The 14,045-nt window shown below is 44.0% G+C and overlaps 1 protein-coding gene across 1 annotated transcript in view; it reads left to right on the forward strand.

The window, feature by feature from the left end:
* The window catches only part of PDLIM4 (PDZ and LIM domain 4), a 101,478-nt gene that overhangs the window by 34,947 nt on the left and 52,486 nt on the right, over positions 1-14,045 (forward strand). Inside the window, exon 3 of the mRNA XM_054037028.1 lies at positions 5,175-5,259. Coding sequence (XP_053893003.1) covers positions 5,175-5,259 — 85 coding nt within the window. The remainder of the gene's footprint in view (positions 1-5,174; positions 5,260-14,045) is intronic.

Raw genomic sequence — 14,045 nt, forward strand, 5'->3', positions numbered from 1 at the left:
TGTCCTTGGCCTTTTTCCCAAATATTAAGATTTCGTTTGCAAGCGGGTGGAGGAATTAGAAATACAGTAAGATCCAAGCATTCCCATGACTTTAAAGCAATTCTGCAAATGAAGAGAACAAGACTTCCAGATTGTTACCAGGTGAAAAAGCTTTTGGTAAATATGTGACTGTATGCAAGCAATTTTTCTAAAATGACAGTGAGTCAACTAGACAAAAAACTAATAATGCAGGATAAAGGGTGACTACAGTTTCTTCTGGCTTTTTAATAATGTCTTGTCAATGGCTCTGTTCCCACAGAACTATATATTGATGGCATGGCAGAATGCAGGTAGAATTATTTTCTTAGTATAGTTGTAGAAGATATTCAATTAAAGTAGAGCATTGTTGATACAAGGTATTGACTTCCGCATACCTGACTTTAATTCCTTTCGATATAATACAGCACGTCTGAAAACACTTTGCCCGCTCTGAGCTGTGAATTAAGCAGCCTACTAGAAACAGACAAACGAGAGGCCTAATATATCCCCTACTACATTAGAAAAGTCTGATTTTTGTTACATACAGCAAGGGCTCAATTGTGCTTTAAGGCACAGCCCTGCTTTGGGGGTGGCATGGAGCTGCCCTGACCCTAAGATTCCTTCCTGAGCTCCCCACTGCTCTGGGGGAATAGGGGGAATAGGGCTGCTACTACTACCTCTTTATGGAGTGCGGCTTACTCCCCTCTGCATGCTGCGGGCCTCATTCAGTGGGCAGGTGCAGAGTGGCATTGGAGCTAAGGACCTCTCCTTGATGGGGCTCTGTGAGCCCCCATGTAGGCTCAGTGAGAGCAGCCCTTCAACTTTGGCCTGGCCCTTATGCAGATTATGCAAAGGAATAAAGGCTGCTTGCTTCCCTTCCCCAATCACAGAATATCTGCAGACAGGCCAAGCACACGCAGGCCCCAGAGTAGAATGGAAGTAGCCTGGAATTGGGCATTTCTGTGGGGATTCGGGTGTGTCTGAGGGTGACTTATTGTCTGGACAGGTCAACATTTTCCACATTTCAAACTTTTATTTGCTGGGTTTTTTTCAATTAGTTCTGCTCTACAGCACCTCCTTATAGACATTGGGCCACACTGGTATAAATGCAGAGTAACTCTCTTGGTAAGTGTCACTGAGATCAGAATTTGGCCCGGTGCTGCCCCTTCTAGATAGTTATTTGGTAGAAGTGATAAAACCAAAATCATCTTCCATTTGGGCCAAACCCTGATGCAGCTGAAATCAGAAATCCATTTTTCTTGTGGGCCAGACATGTTGATATGGAGAAAAAGTCTCAAGTTTGATTTTTTTTTTTTTTTAAAAAAAGCTCCAGCCACAGATAGGATTTCATGCGTGAACCTGGGGACTAAATTCCAACCCTATCTTTCGTGATACATCTAAAAAGAAACCTTGAATACAAACAACAGGATCTCTTTGTTTCTGAGGCCTTGGCTACACTTGCGAGTTACAGCGCTGTAACTCACTGACCGGCTACACTGGCAAGGCACGTACAGCGCTGTATCTCCCTGGGTACGCCGCTGCAGGTACTCCACCTCCCCGAGAAGCATAAGAGATACAGCGGAGTGGCTACGACTCTCCCCGTGAGTGTGTACCAGGAATCAACCTGCAGCGCTGTACTGGTCACCTTGTCAAGTGACCAGTCCTCTCCATTGTTGTGACCGGCTGCAGGAATGCGGAAGTGCTTGTTTCAAAGCTCGTACCACAGAGAAAAAGCAAACAGTTTGCTGTTTGCTTTGAGTGAGTGAATGAATGAATGAATGAATGAGCAGGGGGCCGGGAGTTTGGAACTTGCAAAATAGAGTGCTGACACGCTCCAAAAAGCACACTCTCTCCCCCCACACTCCCTGTCACACTCCCGCCCCTTCCCCCCCCCCCATAATGCACCGCTCCCACCACAGATGCAAATGTTGCAAGTGTGGCCACGCCACTGTGCTGGCAGCTGTCAGGGTGCTGCAGTGCTTTCCCTACTCAGCTGTGTGAAGACAGGTTTACCTCACAGCGCTGTACAGCTGCAAGTGTAGCCAAGGCCTGAGTCGGGGAGAACTGAGAAATCACAGTTCGGCAGTTAGAGATGACTATGTCCCTTAGGCAGCTTAAGGCACAGAGAACATGCTATTGCTTATCACTTTATCTTTCAGAACTGAAATCACTTTATGAATCCTTCCTCTTTTATTTGCTGGATTTGTTGCAATCTTAGGGCTTCTTCTTAAATTGCATTTGGTCTCCAAAGCAGATCAGAGCAGGAAGTTCATAACTGTCTGATTCCCATCTGAACAAATATCAAACTAATTTAATGCAGGGGGAAAAATTGAAATTATGATGGTCCTTTCCCCCCACCACACCCTCGAACAAAGTACCTAGATATTTTCCTGTTCTGCCACCTCAAAATGAAATACTCAAAGTAGGAGCAGCAAACACACAGCAGTAGATTATGGTAACGATCAAGCTTAGGAGGGTTAGGAATGCTAATTCCTGGGAGGATCAGCCACCCCTAGGACAAGGGATGCTGAACAGTAAAACATTTCTAGGGACAGACTTGAGTTACAAGGGGGGTTCCTCTCCCCAGCATCTAGTCATTAGAATACAGATGCTCCCCGGGTTACACAAGACCCGACTTATGCAAATTCACACTTACGGAAAAAGTTCCATAAGCCAGAAATAGGATTTTCGAGTTGTGGAAATTTTTGCATAACATGCGGGTATAGGTGTCCAACTTACGCAACATTCGAGTTACGCAAGGCTTTCTGGAACGGAACGATTGCGTACGTTGGGGGGCATCTGTACAGGTAGTTTTGTTAGAGTAAAATATCCAGCTATGAAAAATAACAAATGTCCCTGTGTTGCAAAAACTAGACTCAGAGGCAGCAAACAATGTGGAAAAATAAAAGCATGGAGCTTTTGGGTGTGTTCGAAGCCTGTTGAAGTCCATGGGAGTCTTTGCATTGACTTCTGTGAGCTTTGGATCAGGCCCTGGCTCTAGAAAAAGACAGGAAGTAGGGAAGAATTCAAGTCAAAAATTCCTGGGATAAAACTGTGCATTTCTTGTTTTCCAAACTGAGATGCTGCAGATAATTAAATGAAATTCAGCTGTGGTGTGTGGCAAATTGGGGGTAGAGTCCAGTGAAGGGATTCTTGGCTGCAGCAAATAAGCTACACCTATTAGTTTAAACAAACTTGTCACATTTTCCAAAAATTATCTGCATGTGGCTCCTGAGGTTAAACAAAAAGTTCTGTGTTGCATGAATAAAGCACACAATGAAGATGAGAGAGAGAGAGGCAGACCCAGGCAACAGATTCCTTCAAGTTAAAATGACTGGGGCAGAATGAAATCTTTGGACCCTATCATCCCCTCCCAAGGAAATTCCCTCAGAAAGAGCTAAGTTGTTCAGAAACCTTTGAAGACCAGGTACATGGCCCCATAGGCATGAACTCCATGGGTGCACCGGAGCTCAAGCAGCCATGGAAAAAAAGTAGTGGGTGCTCAGCACCCACCAGCCACAGCTGTTCCGGGGAGCCACCGATCAGCTGTTTGGCAGCTAGGGGTAGGTGATTGGGGGAGGGCAGTGAGCAGTGGGCAGGTCAGAGGTCTTGGGGGAGGGGCGGGAAGAGGCGGAGTAAGGGTGGGGACTCTGGGGAAGGGGCGGAGTGGACTGGAGCTTTGGGGTGGATCGTTGTGCTCTGGTGATTCCCCAGCTGCGTAATGGCCCCTGAGGGAGGAGTCTTGTTACCAGCCAGTGTAAGTTAACCTTTGTCAAGCTCTTGGTGACTCCAGGACTAAGGGAATACAAAGCTCTAAGAAACTGTCCCTCTGACTTTGATGGGCCTCAACTTGTCTGGCTATTAGCACATTTTGATATTCTTGGAGGAAAGGTGTGATATAAGTGCAGAAGATTACTGTTATATTAGTTATTGACAAACTAATGCAGTTTTTTAAAAATTGGAATAATGTTTTTCCAGCGTTATGTGTTCACAAGAGCTATATTGATCTGATCGTGTTATTAACAAATAGTCTACACTGCTCTGAACGACATGTTAGAAACAGCTACTGTAGGCTCCTTTGGATCCACGGGTTCAGCAGTGAGGAAGAATGACCTTGTAGTTAAGGCATTAGCCTTGTACCTGGGATATTAAGGTTCAGTTCCTAGTTTTGCCATAGACGTCCTATGGGACGGCAAATCACTGGATCTCCCTGAGCCTCAGTTCCCCATTTGTAAAATGGGGATAATATTATCCTACCTCAGGAGTGTTGCGAGGATAAATATTTGGGAGGCACTTAGACATTTCAGTGATTCAGGGGTGGGGCGTGTCATGTAAATACCTCAGTAAATACAACGTTCTTTTTTTAAAAAAACTGAATCAAATAGAAGATCCTAGTATTCAATCCTGAGAAATTGAAATGGCATGAGAAGACCAGGGCCAAGAATTTCAAAAGCTGCTAAGTCCCATTTTCAAAAGTGACATAGGCACTTAGGCTCTTAAATATCACTGAAAGTCAAAGGATTCATTCCTTCCTCTCTTTTGAAAATGGGACTTCGGCGCTTTTGAAAATCCTGTCCCTGTTCATCTCATGCCATTTCAGTTTCTGAGGTGCCTTTGAAAATTTTCAGCCCCCTTAAGAGGCTCTCTTTGGCCTCAGAAATGCCAGTGAAACATATCAGTACATATGCTAGACCCTGTGCATGCCCATTCAATTCTCTGCTGTAGAGAGGAGAACAAGGGGCTTTTCCAACAAATGCAGCAGACACAGAAAGCAGGTTCTACGTGCTCAGTACATTGAACTGAACAGAAATATGTCAGTGAGCTAATCCCTACAGTACATTGGGACACCTCTGTGGAAAAAGTGTTCAGGCCCATGGAAAATCTTTGAACAGTGACATTTTCCTGCTGCAGCACTCTCGCTTTGTATGGCTGAAGACACATTTGTGCACAGAAACTGAAGCACTATGTCATCTTTATCAGGCACATGATGTGGAAAGGTTCAAGAGTAACTTAGGCAGCAAATGGTACAAACCTCTTGCTGAGTGATGTTCATGTAAACTCTGCTGAGCTTCAGAATAGCATTCGATTACCTCCAGTGAAAGCATTTCTTCATTAAACTTCTCTGTTTAATTTTCTTGTTTAATTCCCTATTGCAGGGCTGAAGGCAAGACTTGGCCTCCTAATATTCTAGAAGATGGAAAAGCACAAGCTTACCGGATCAACATAGAGTCAGAATCACAGGTATGGGAGCAATAATTTACTATCTTCTAGCCTGGTGAAAAACACTCATGCTCTCATGTCCCCAAAGAATGCCCCTTGCCATTTAATAGTAACATATTTTATTGTCTGCCAGCTTTCTATACAACATGTTTTTCTAACTTATTTCATATCTTCTTGCCTTTCTGGGATTGACTCCACTTTGTTTTCTGGTCTGTCGTATCATAGACTGTGGTGCATCTTGTCCTGTGTCAGTGTCTTTGTCCTCTTTTTCTTTTCTCTATTTCCCTTCTTCTCTGTCTTGCTTTTTCTATTTTGTATTTTGTCTCTTTCCCCTTACTTTTCAGTCTCTTCTTCCTCTGGTCCAGAATCTGCCTCCCACTACTACATTTCTCTAGTCTAACTTCTCATCAGTCTCCTTCTTCCCCTCCCCGTCTGCCCACTCACCCACACAGCAAAGCACCCACATCCCCTTACACCAAGATAGCTAATAGCTAGGGAACAAAACCCACAACTAAAGATCAGTGTGAAGGACCTACTATATTGAGCAGTAGCAGAAGAGGCACTGGAGCTGTCTGCCTGCAGACTTAGGAAGACAACACTGTGTGGGGTCACATTAGATTACCATTTGGAAGGTTATGTTTGCTGCAACGAGGTAGACTGCTATATGCTGCAGAAGCTGATGGCACACTCGCCCATGAAAATTTCTACTTGCTATATTCATGCTGGTTCATGCTGTTATTCTGTTAAGGTGATTGCTGTAACAATTTTGTTTTAGAAATTTCTTGAAGACCTTTTACCTTTCTTCAATATTTATAAAGAATCCAAAGACCAGCACCATGTGTCCATGCCACTGGCATATCTCTGGCAACACATTTTCAATAATAGCTGCAAGCATCTGATCATGGCCCCATATGAAATCCAGTCCAAGATGGATGTCAGAATTAAAAAGATGTGGGGAACAGTTATCATAAAAACATGAGAAACAGCAGACTTTTCTTCAGGGAAGAATGAGGAAGTGGCATTAAGATTGACAGCAGAAAGGTCAACAAATGGTGAACTCAGCTAACAAGAGACTCGAATAGGATTTTAGGAAAACATTGGCTAGCTCTAAAGAAACAGTGTGTAAATTTCTACGGTGGAGGTTGTCACGTTGACACCATTTATTCTATAGTTATTGAAGACATAGGGTGATCTATACACTTTGGCTTTGTATTCTGTCTTTGCTGGCTTAATTAATCAATTAGGGCAATATATTCCGACAGATATTTTGGATAGACTTCGATATGACCAAAACTTTGCATACAGTGTTAAATTAAGAACAAATGTTCTGCATTTTGACTGCCAGATACAACATTTCTGAGGTTTAAAGCAGATTGGATTTGATCTTCCTATTAATGTACATTACATATGGTACTTCTTTAAAAAAAGACAAAGTTACATAAAATATAGTTAGTGGGGCTTTTAATCTATTATAGAACCATGTTTTTCTGAACCAAAATGTACCCCAAATATATCTAAACTAGAAATCTCTAAAGTAGTCAGAAAGTACATAGACACATTTACAGCAGGGTAACATGTAGAAATATCTGATGAAGGCAGATGACTTCTCACTCCGACCCTCCCTTTCCAATATGTCCTTGGACTAAATTCTCCCCATTTCAAGACAGTAGGCCATTTCTCATGCTTTAACTGGCCCACAGAATTAATATTTGACTTTATCGCCATAGTCTCTGGACACACTTAGTACCACCCAGGGGTTGTGTGTAGTATCAGGAACTCATTGTGGTAGGAACTGTACAAATGTGTTGATTGACACTGTCCCAATCCCAAAGAGCCTACTGTCTCAGAACTGCACTGACTTCTTATGTGCCAAGAAATGTAGGCAGGCACTCACTCACTGTCAGGTGGGGCAGGCTATGCCTTTTGTCCTGTGTTTGTACAGTGCCTGGCAGAGTGGGATTTTGGCCCATAAATGGGATTTCTAGGCACTACAGTACAACTAATAATGATAGTAAATTGGAACGGAACCCTTAGCGGATGCAAGTGGTTGTCTTAATCTTCAGACTTCCTATGATGTACTGTTCTACTGCTAGCATGTCAGGAGTGGCCATGGATACCTATGGACACTACAGCTGCAGGAGGCCCCCAGTTCCCACCGGATCTGGGATTAATATTGATTGCAGGAGTACTTTGATGTTCACTTGGGAAGGGGCCCATGTGCCAGAAGGCTATCCCTGTGTAATGTTAAACCAAACCCTTTAGCGAAGGCTCTTTATTGAAGTGCAAAAAGAAAAGACCCATTGTAAAGTAATAGTTAGCCTCAAAATGAGTAACCTCATGTGCACCTGGGGAAAAGCAATCTGCCTTTAAACCCAAGAATAAATAGATCTTCATGCAAGCTAGCTCATGAATCACAAAAATAGATTGGGGACTATCCTTGAAAAGATCTTGGGGGTTTGTGCTTTCCAGTAATGTGGAGCACATGTATTTCCTTCCTCCAAGGTTTTACTCTCTTCGCTTTTAGATTGTCCTGTTAGAACAAAGATACCTTGGAAGTCTTTGACTGTTCACTGTTTTAATGATTGCCAAACGAAGAAGGATTTAAAGAATAAAATGGAAATTAAAAAAAAAAAAAAGGAATTTTCTGTAAGGACTTTTTATCTATCATGGTGTTTTTAATGCACCTTCTCCCATGATGTCTAAACATAACCAAAATGATAAAAGCAGGCTGTCTACCTGATTTCTCCCCTTTGCCCTGTGACATGCAAAGAAGTGTGTGTTTGTTTATTATTATGCCAAGGTCACTTTGTCTGGAAGGCGGTAAGATTCAACATCATTCTAATCTCTTGCAGGCGGGAGTTCAAAAACTGTGGGCCAGCCAATGAGACAGCTCTCATAAGTCTCGTTCTTGTAGTTGATAATTCTATCATTTCACAATAGGTCCATTGCCAAGGAAGTTCCTGGTCACAAAGAGAGAGAGATGGTCCCTGATATAACCAGGACTCCTCCATTGGCAGCTTTGGGGACTAATCCCAGAACCTTTAATTTGATATAGTAGTCGCTGGGAAAATAGTGCTGTCAGAATTGTAGAACTCAGAATTTGAAATGGCTCATTGGATCATCTTGTCAATGAAGGACTCTTGCCTACAGTCTATTTGCTAGTGCACTGTGAAGTCTGGTTGCAGTTATCTCAAGCCATAGAGTTTCAGTTCTGCAGCCTATATCATCATTAGGAACTTTTCCTGATATCCCACTAAAACATACCTTTAACAAATAATAATTAGTGTTTACAAACGCTGAGAACACAGATAAAACTAAAACCATGAGATTCAACACCCAACAAAAAACACCAGTAATACTTTCTGGGACTGGCGTATAAGAGATCTGATACTGCAGATATCTGGGCAGCATTGTAAGTACGACAGGTGGAACAGAAGAAGACATTAAAGCCGGAATAGCAAAAGCCAGACATCGCTTTGTAATTCTAAAGCTGATCTGGAGAATCAGAAATCTTGCCCTCCCAACTAAAGTTGAATATTTAACACCATTGCTGAGTCAGTCTTACTGTATGGAGCTGAAACTTGAAGACTTCTTATGACCTTACTATCTAACCTGTTTTCATGAACAGCTGCCTTAGACAAATCCTCAGTATCAGATGGCCAGAAAAAAATCACAAACAAAGAACTCTGGGAGAGGACCAAACAGAAACCAGTAGGACAGGGTGTTACAGAATAAAAATGGAGCTTGCTAGACATGCATGGAGGAAATGCCAGAATAACATAACAAAACGAGCATTGGAATGGAACCCCTAGGATAACATGGAAATGCACAATAGAAGCAGAATTGAAAGCTATCAAAATGCCAGGGGAGGAACCTAAGACTGCAGCAGGAGATTGGCAAAGATGGAATGCAGTGGTGAAGGCTCTATGTCAGGGGAGGGCAAACTTTTTGGCCTGAGGGCCACATCAAGTTTCCAAAATTGTATGGAGGGCTGGTTAGCGGAGGCTGTGCCTCCCCAAACAGCCAGGCGTGGCCCGGCCCCCGCCCCCTATTCGACCCCCCCCAGGACTCCTGCCCCATCCAACCCCCCCGCTCGCTGTCTCCTGATGGCCCCCCCGGGACCCCTGCTTCATCCATCCCTCCCTGTCCCGTGACCGCCCCCGGACCCTCTGCCCCTGACTGTCCCTGCTGCTCCATCCAACCCCCCCTCCTTCCTGACTGCCCCCCCAGACCCCTGCCCATCCAACCACCCCTTTTCCCTGACTGCCCCCGGAACCCCTACCCCAATTGCTCCCCGCCGCCCCATCCAACCCCCCCTCCTTCCTGACTGCCCCCCCAGGACCTCTGCCCCATCCAACCACCCCTTCTCCCTGACTGCCCCCGGAACCCCTGCCCCTGACTGCCCCACGCCACCCCATCCAATCTCCCCTTTCCTTCCTGACTGCCTCCCTGGGACCGCTGCCCCCATTCAACCCCCCTGTTCCCCGCCCTTTGACCGCCCCAATCCACACCCCCACTCCCTGACCACCACCCCGAACTCCCCTGCCCGCTATCCAATCCTTCCTGCTCCCTGCCCCCTTATTGCGCTGCCTGGAGCACTGGTGGCACTACAGCTGCGCCGCCCAGAGCACCACGACAGACAGCCGCGCCACCCGGCTGGAGCCAGCCATGCCGCCGCGCAGCACAGAGCACTGGGTCGGGCAGCCTGGCAAGAGCTCGCAGCCCCGCCACCCAGAACATTGCGCCGGCGGCACAGTGAGCTGAGGCTGCGGGGGAGGGAGAGCAGCGGGGGAGGGGATGGGGGCTAGCCTTCCAGGGCAGGAGCTCGGGGGCCAGGCAGGAGGGTCCCGTGGCCTGGATGTGGCCAATGGGCCGTAGTTTGCCCACCTCTGCTCTATGTTCTGCATGGAATAGAGAGGTCTGAGAGAGAGAGAATGTTTACAAAGAAGGGTTCAGATTATAACCACAGATCCAGATTTTAATGATGTTCATATCTGGATCTGAATTGGGTGGCTGGCTCCATCACTATGGTGTACCAAGAAAAAACATCCTCAAACTTGGGGAAAGTTCAGAGCCAAATCCAAACCTCAGGCCCTTATTATTTGTTTTGTGCTAACTCCAGAGGGCCCCAACACCATTGTTGTCTTAAAATCAAGACTGGATGCCTTTCAGGAAGATATGCTGTGGTCAGACACAAGTTATTGGGCTCAATACAGGGATAACTGGTTGAAATGTAATGGCCTGTGACATGCAGGAGGTCAGGTTCACTGGATAGTCCCTTCTTTCCTATTCACTAAACTCTGTGAATTGTGCTAGATAGTGTACAAACGTATAGCAAAGAGATGGGACTGACCCTGAAGAAGTTCCAATCATACAATGCTTATGCTATCCAAATACTAGTAGTATTGTTATTTGAAGTATTTTCTGAAAGAAGCCTTCACTATTTAAATCTTGAATCTCTTGGTTTGTTCTGCAATGTCACTGTCTGTTCTATTCAGCCCCCTTTTAATGTAACTATACATGTAACCGCTGTCTTATTCTCTAGCAGACAATGAAAGTAGGGAATGCCAGTGAGCTACCATGGAGGGAAGAGATTAGTCTCTGAAAATTCCACTGAGCTTAGTTTCTTTAGCATTGACTCTCTAGTCAAAATACAGCCATATGGTGCTAATAAAAGAATGGGATGTTTATTTTCTTGACCACTCACATGCTGCCAAAACTGTCAGCTTAGTGGCATGATGAAGATTGGAAACTCATGTCTCAGACTGTGAGGTCAAACTCCCAGTCTCACTAACTGACAGTTAGTTCAGATGGCTGGTCAGTAGTATGACTGCAGCAAAAATTCATTTGGCAGTGGAACTGTACATACAGCAGAAACTGGAACAGAGAATTAGGAGGCTAATGAAACAGAGCCTTTCATATCCAGCTCAGTATGGCACTGACCAAAAGTTATTGCCCTCTGACAACTCTTAGGTGCTCCTCAGGAAATAAGATGGTGAATTAGTTCCCAGTTGACAGAGGTCCTCATCATAAAACCACCATTGGAACTGGTACTAGCTTATCTGATATCACTCATGTCAGGTTTATCAGAAAGGCTAAGGGCTGAATAGACACTGAGACTGAAGGAGGCTCTTGTCCCTTGAAATGGTGGGCATGACTTTCAATCACCCTGCACTTATGACATTGCAAAGTGCATGTAAAATGCTACCACTCTGATTTGGTATGAATGACTATATAAGCTATATGGCAAAGACCTGGTCTTTTATAACATGGACAATGGGGTGGGGGGAGGGGGGGGCTTTGCTGTTCCTGTTCAGTGGATAAGCAGAAGCAATTAGATACCATGGTGATGGGCTGATTAGAAATGTCTGAATCAATACAAGACATGAATCTCCATGACTATCTGACCAACGCTGGGCTCTCTAAAAATGTAGTAACAACCAACCAAACAAACAAACTTGGCATCAGTGACTGACTCTTCAACTCTTCCTTGGCTGTCAGCATTGGATTGTTCTTCATGAAACTGAATGTATCTGAAGACGCACCTGTTCTGTGAAGTGTTCATGTTGTAAGGCCACTCTTCAGTCCTGTTTTCTATTGTATCAGCTCGTGCCTTTAAACTAAGCTCTTTGGGGCATGGACTCTGTTAGTAGTTTAGCTCATTTTCCCAGCTCTACAGCTTTATGTACTTTTATGATCCTAGAGAAGGGATTAAAACAACCCTTGAATATGTCCCTGTGATTTATGATAGTATTGGGCCAGGTCGCCATCTTTCAGTACAACTACTAGAAGGGAGGAAAGGCAGAAGAAAACTCCAGGAGGCTGCCTCTCTAGAGTTCCTCTCCCCAAATCATTCCATTAGAGTGACAGTCCTCACCCCCTTGGCACCTGCTCCCAATACCCCATGGGTCCCCTGGGATCTTTGTGGACCTTGAGGGACCAGGTGGAAGCCAGAGCCATCTGTGTGAGGAACCCATACCTCTGTGCTGGCTCTGTGCTCCCAGTGCCTCCTTCCCCACCCTGCTCCCTGATACCCTGGTTCCAGTGGAGACTGAGGGAGCCACACTTCAGTGAAGAGTGCCTGACTTCTCCAGGATTTTTCCTGAAGACTCCCAGTAGCACATGATGTAACAGCTCCTCAGGCTGATGTGGAAGGGGCCTGGCTATAGTCCCCATTCCCACCTCACCCATTTCTCTTTAGGGGGTATATTCCACAGCCATGTTCTGCATTGTTCCTTGTACCCTCTGCCACCTGTTATGTACCTGCCGCACAGGGCCAGCCACAGTCTGTCCCTAAATGTATATTTCATGTTCGTTTTATCTTCTTAGTGTGGGAGAATTGGATGGTAAAACTAAGAAGTGAGTTTCGAGCTTCTTCATTAGCCCTTTTTCCATTTCTCTGATAGCACCAGGAATATCCTACTCCTCTAACCTCCCACATTGCAGAGTTTTTCCCCTGCAGGACAGAACTTCTTTATTGAGAGGCCAAGGATTTTTGAGTTAAAATTAAATAGTAACTATTCTGTGTGTGAGCATGGGCTTTTGGCTTCTCAAAACACAGGAGTCTGCTGTTCAGTGCTGGGCTAACAAAATTATACCAGATTTTCAATGTTAATTTTTACTGGAATGGATGATATTCACAAAGTAAACATTTGTAACTGAGCTATGACGGTTTAAAGTTGAATGGCAGGTTTGGAGAAGATTATTAAATATCTACTAAACCATTTAGGAATTAGACTTTTAGATCACTCAGGAAAAGAGAGTTTAACTGTACTTGTGTTTCAACTTTGAAATCATAGGAAACAAGTGTAGCAAGAAGAGGAGAATCAGAGATAGCTGCTATAATATTTTTAGCAGCCATCTTTGATTCTCCTCTTCTTGCTACACTTGTTTCCTATGCTTTCAAAGTTCTTTATGAAACTTTATTTCCCATATGCAAACTTTTAAAAATGTTCATGTAATGGCAATGGGACTCACTAGAAATGCCTGGATCAATAGATTAGTCTCCTATGTCAGTTATTTCCATATGAAGTCAGTGGAGTTTTGCCTGATAAAGACCTGATTGGGTTAGTTCCAGATTTGTTAGATGTGAAGGAAAATATGCATCTATGTAGATAATCTAATTGGGACCTACAGCTGACTATATCTTTGAGGCTTAGAGATCTGATATCTGTATCATGTGTGCTAATGCTTTGCAATCTGCTTTTACAGGAGGATAATAGAAATGCTGAATCAATGAGGCAGTTTAGTTCACAAATGAAAATCTTTTTCTTTAGTCAACACTTTTCTGTTTCACGTGATGAACATTCCTGGTTTTATTGATCGTTTTGCTTCTGTAATGTGAAATATCATGTGAACAGAGCTATATCAAATTATTCCTGTAGTTCTTCTACAGTAAAAAGAAGAACAGGAGTACTTGTGGCACCTTAGAGACTAACAAATTTATTAGAGCATAAGCTTTCGTGGACTACAGCCCACTTCTTCGGATGCATATATATGCATCCGAAGAAGTGGGCTGTAGTCCACGAAAGCTTATGCTCTAATAAATTTGTTAGTCTCTAAGGTGCCACAAGTACTCCTGTTCTTCTTTTTGCGGATACAGACTAACACGGCTGTTACTCTGAAACTTCTTCTACAGTGTAATTGTATAGGCAGTGTATAACTGTACTATAGAATATTGGTGCGGTTTGAAAAATATTTGAATGTACATGCACAGTAGCTTCTATGAATTTTCAAAGGATTTGATCTGACCAAAACTTTAGTAAATTTCTAACATTAGACTTTTTACTACTAAGTTAATTTATCAA

This window comes from Malaclemys terrapin, chromosome 8 (assembly GCF_027887155.1).
Source record: "Malaclemys terrapin pileata isolate rMalTer1 chromosome 8, rMalTer1.hap1, whole genome shotgun sequence".
Taxonomy (NCBI): domain Eukaryota; kingdom Metazoa; phylum Chordata; order Testudines; family Emydidae; genus Malaclemys; species Malaclemys terrapin.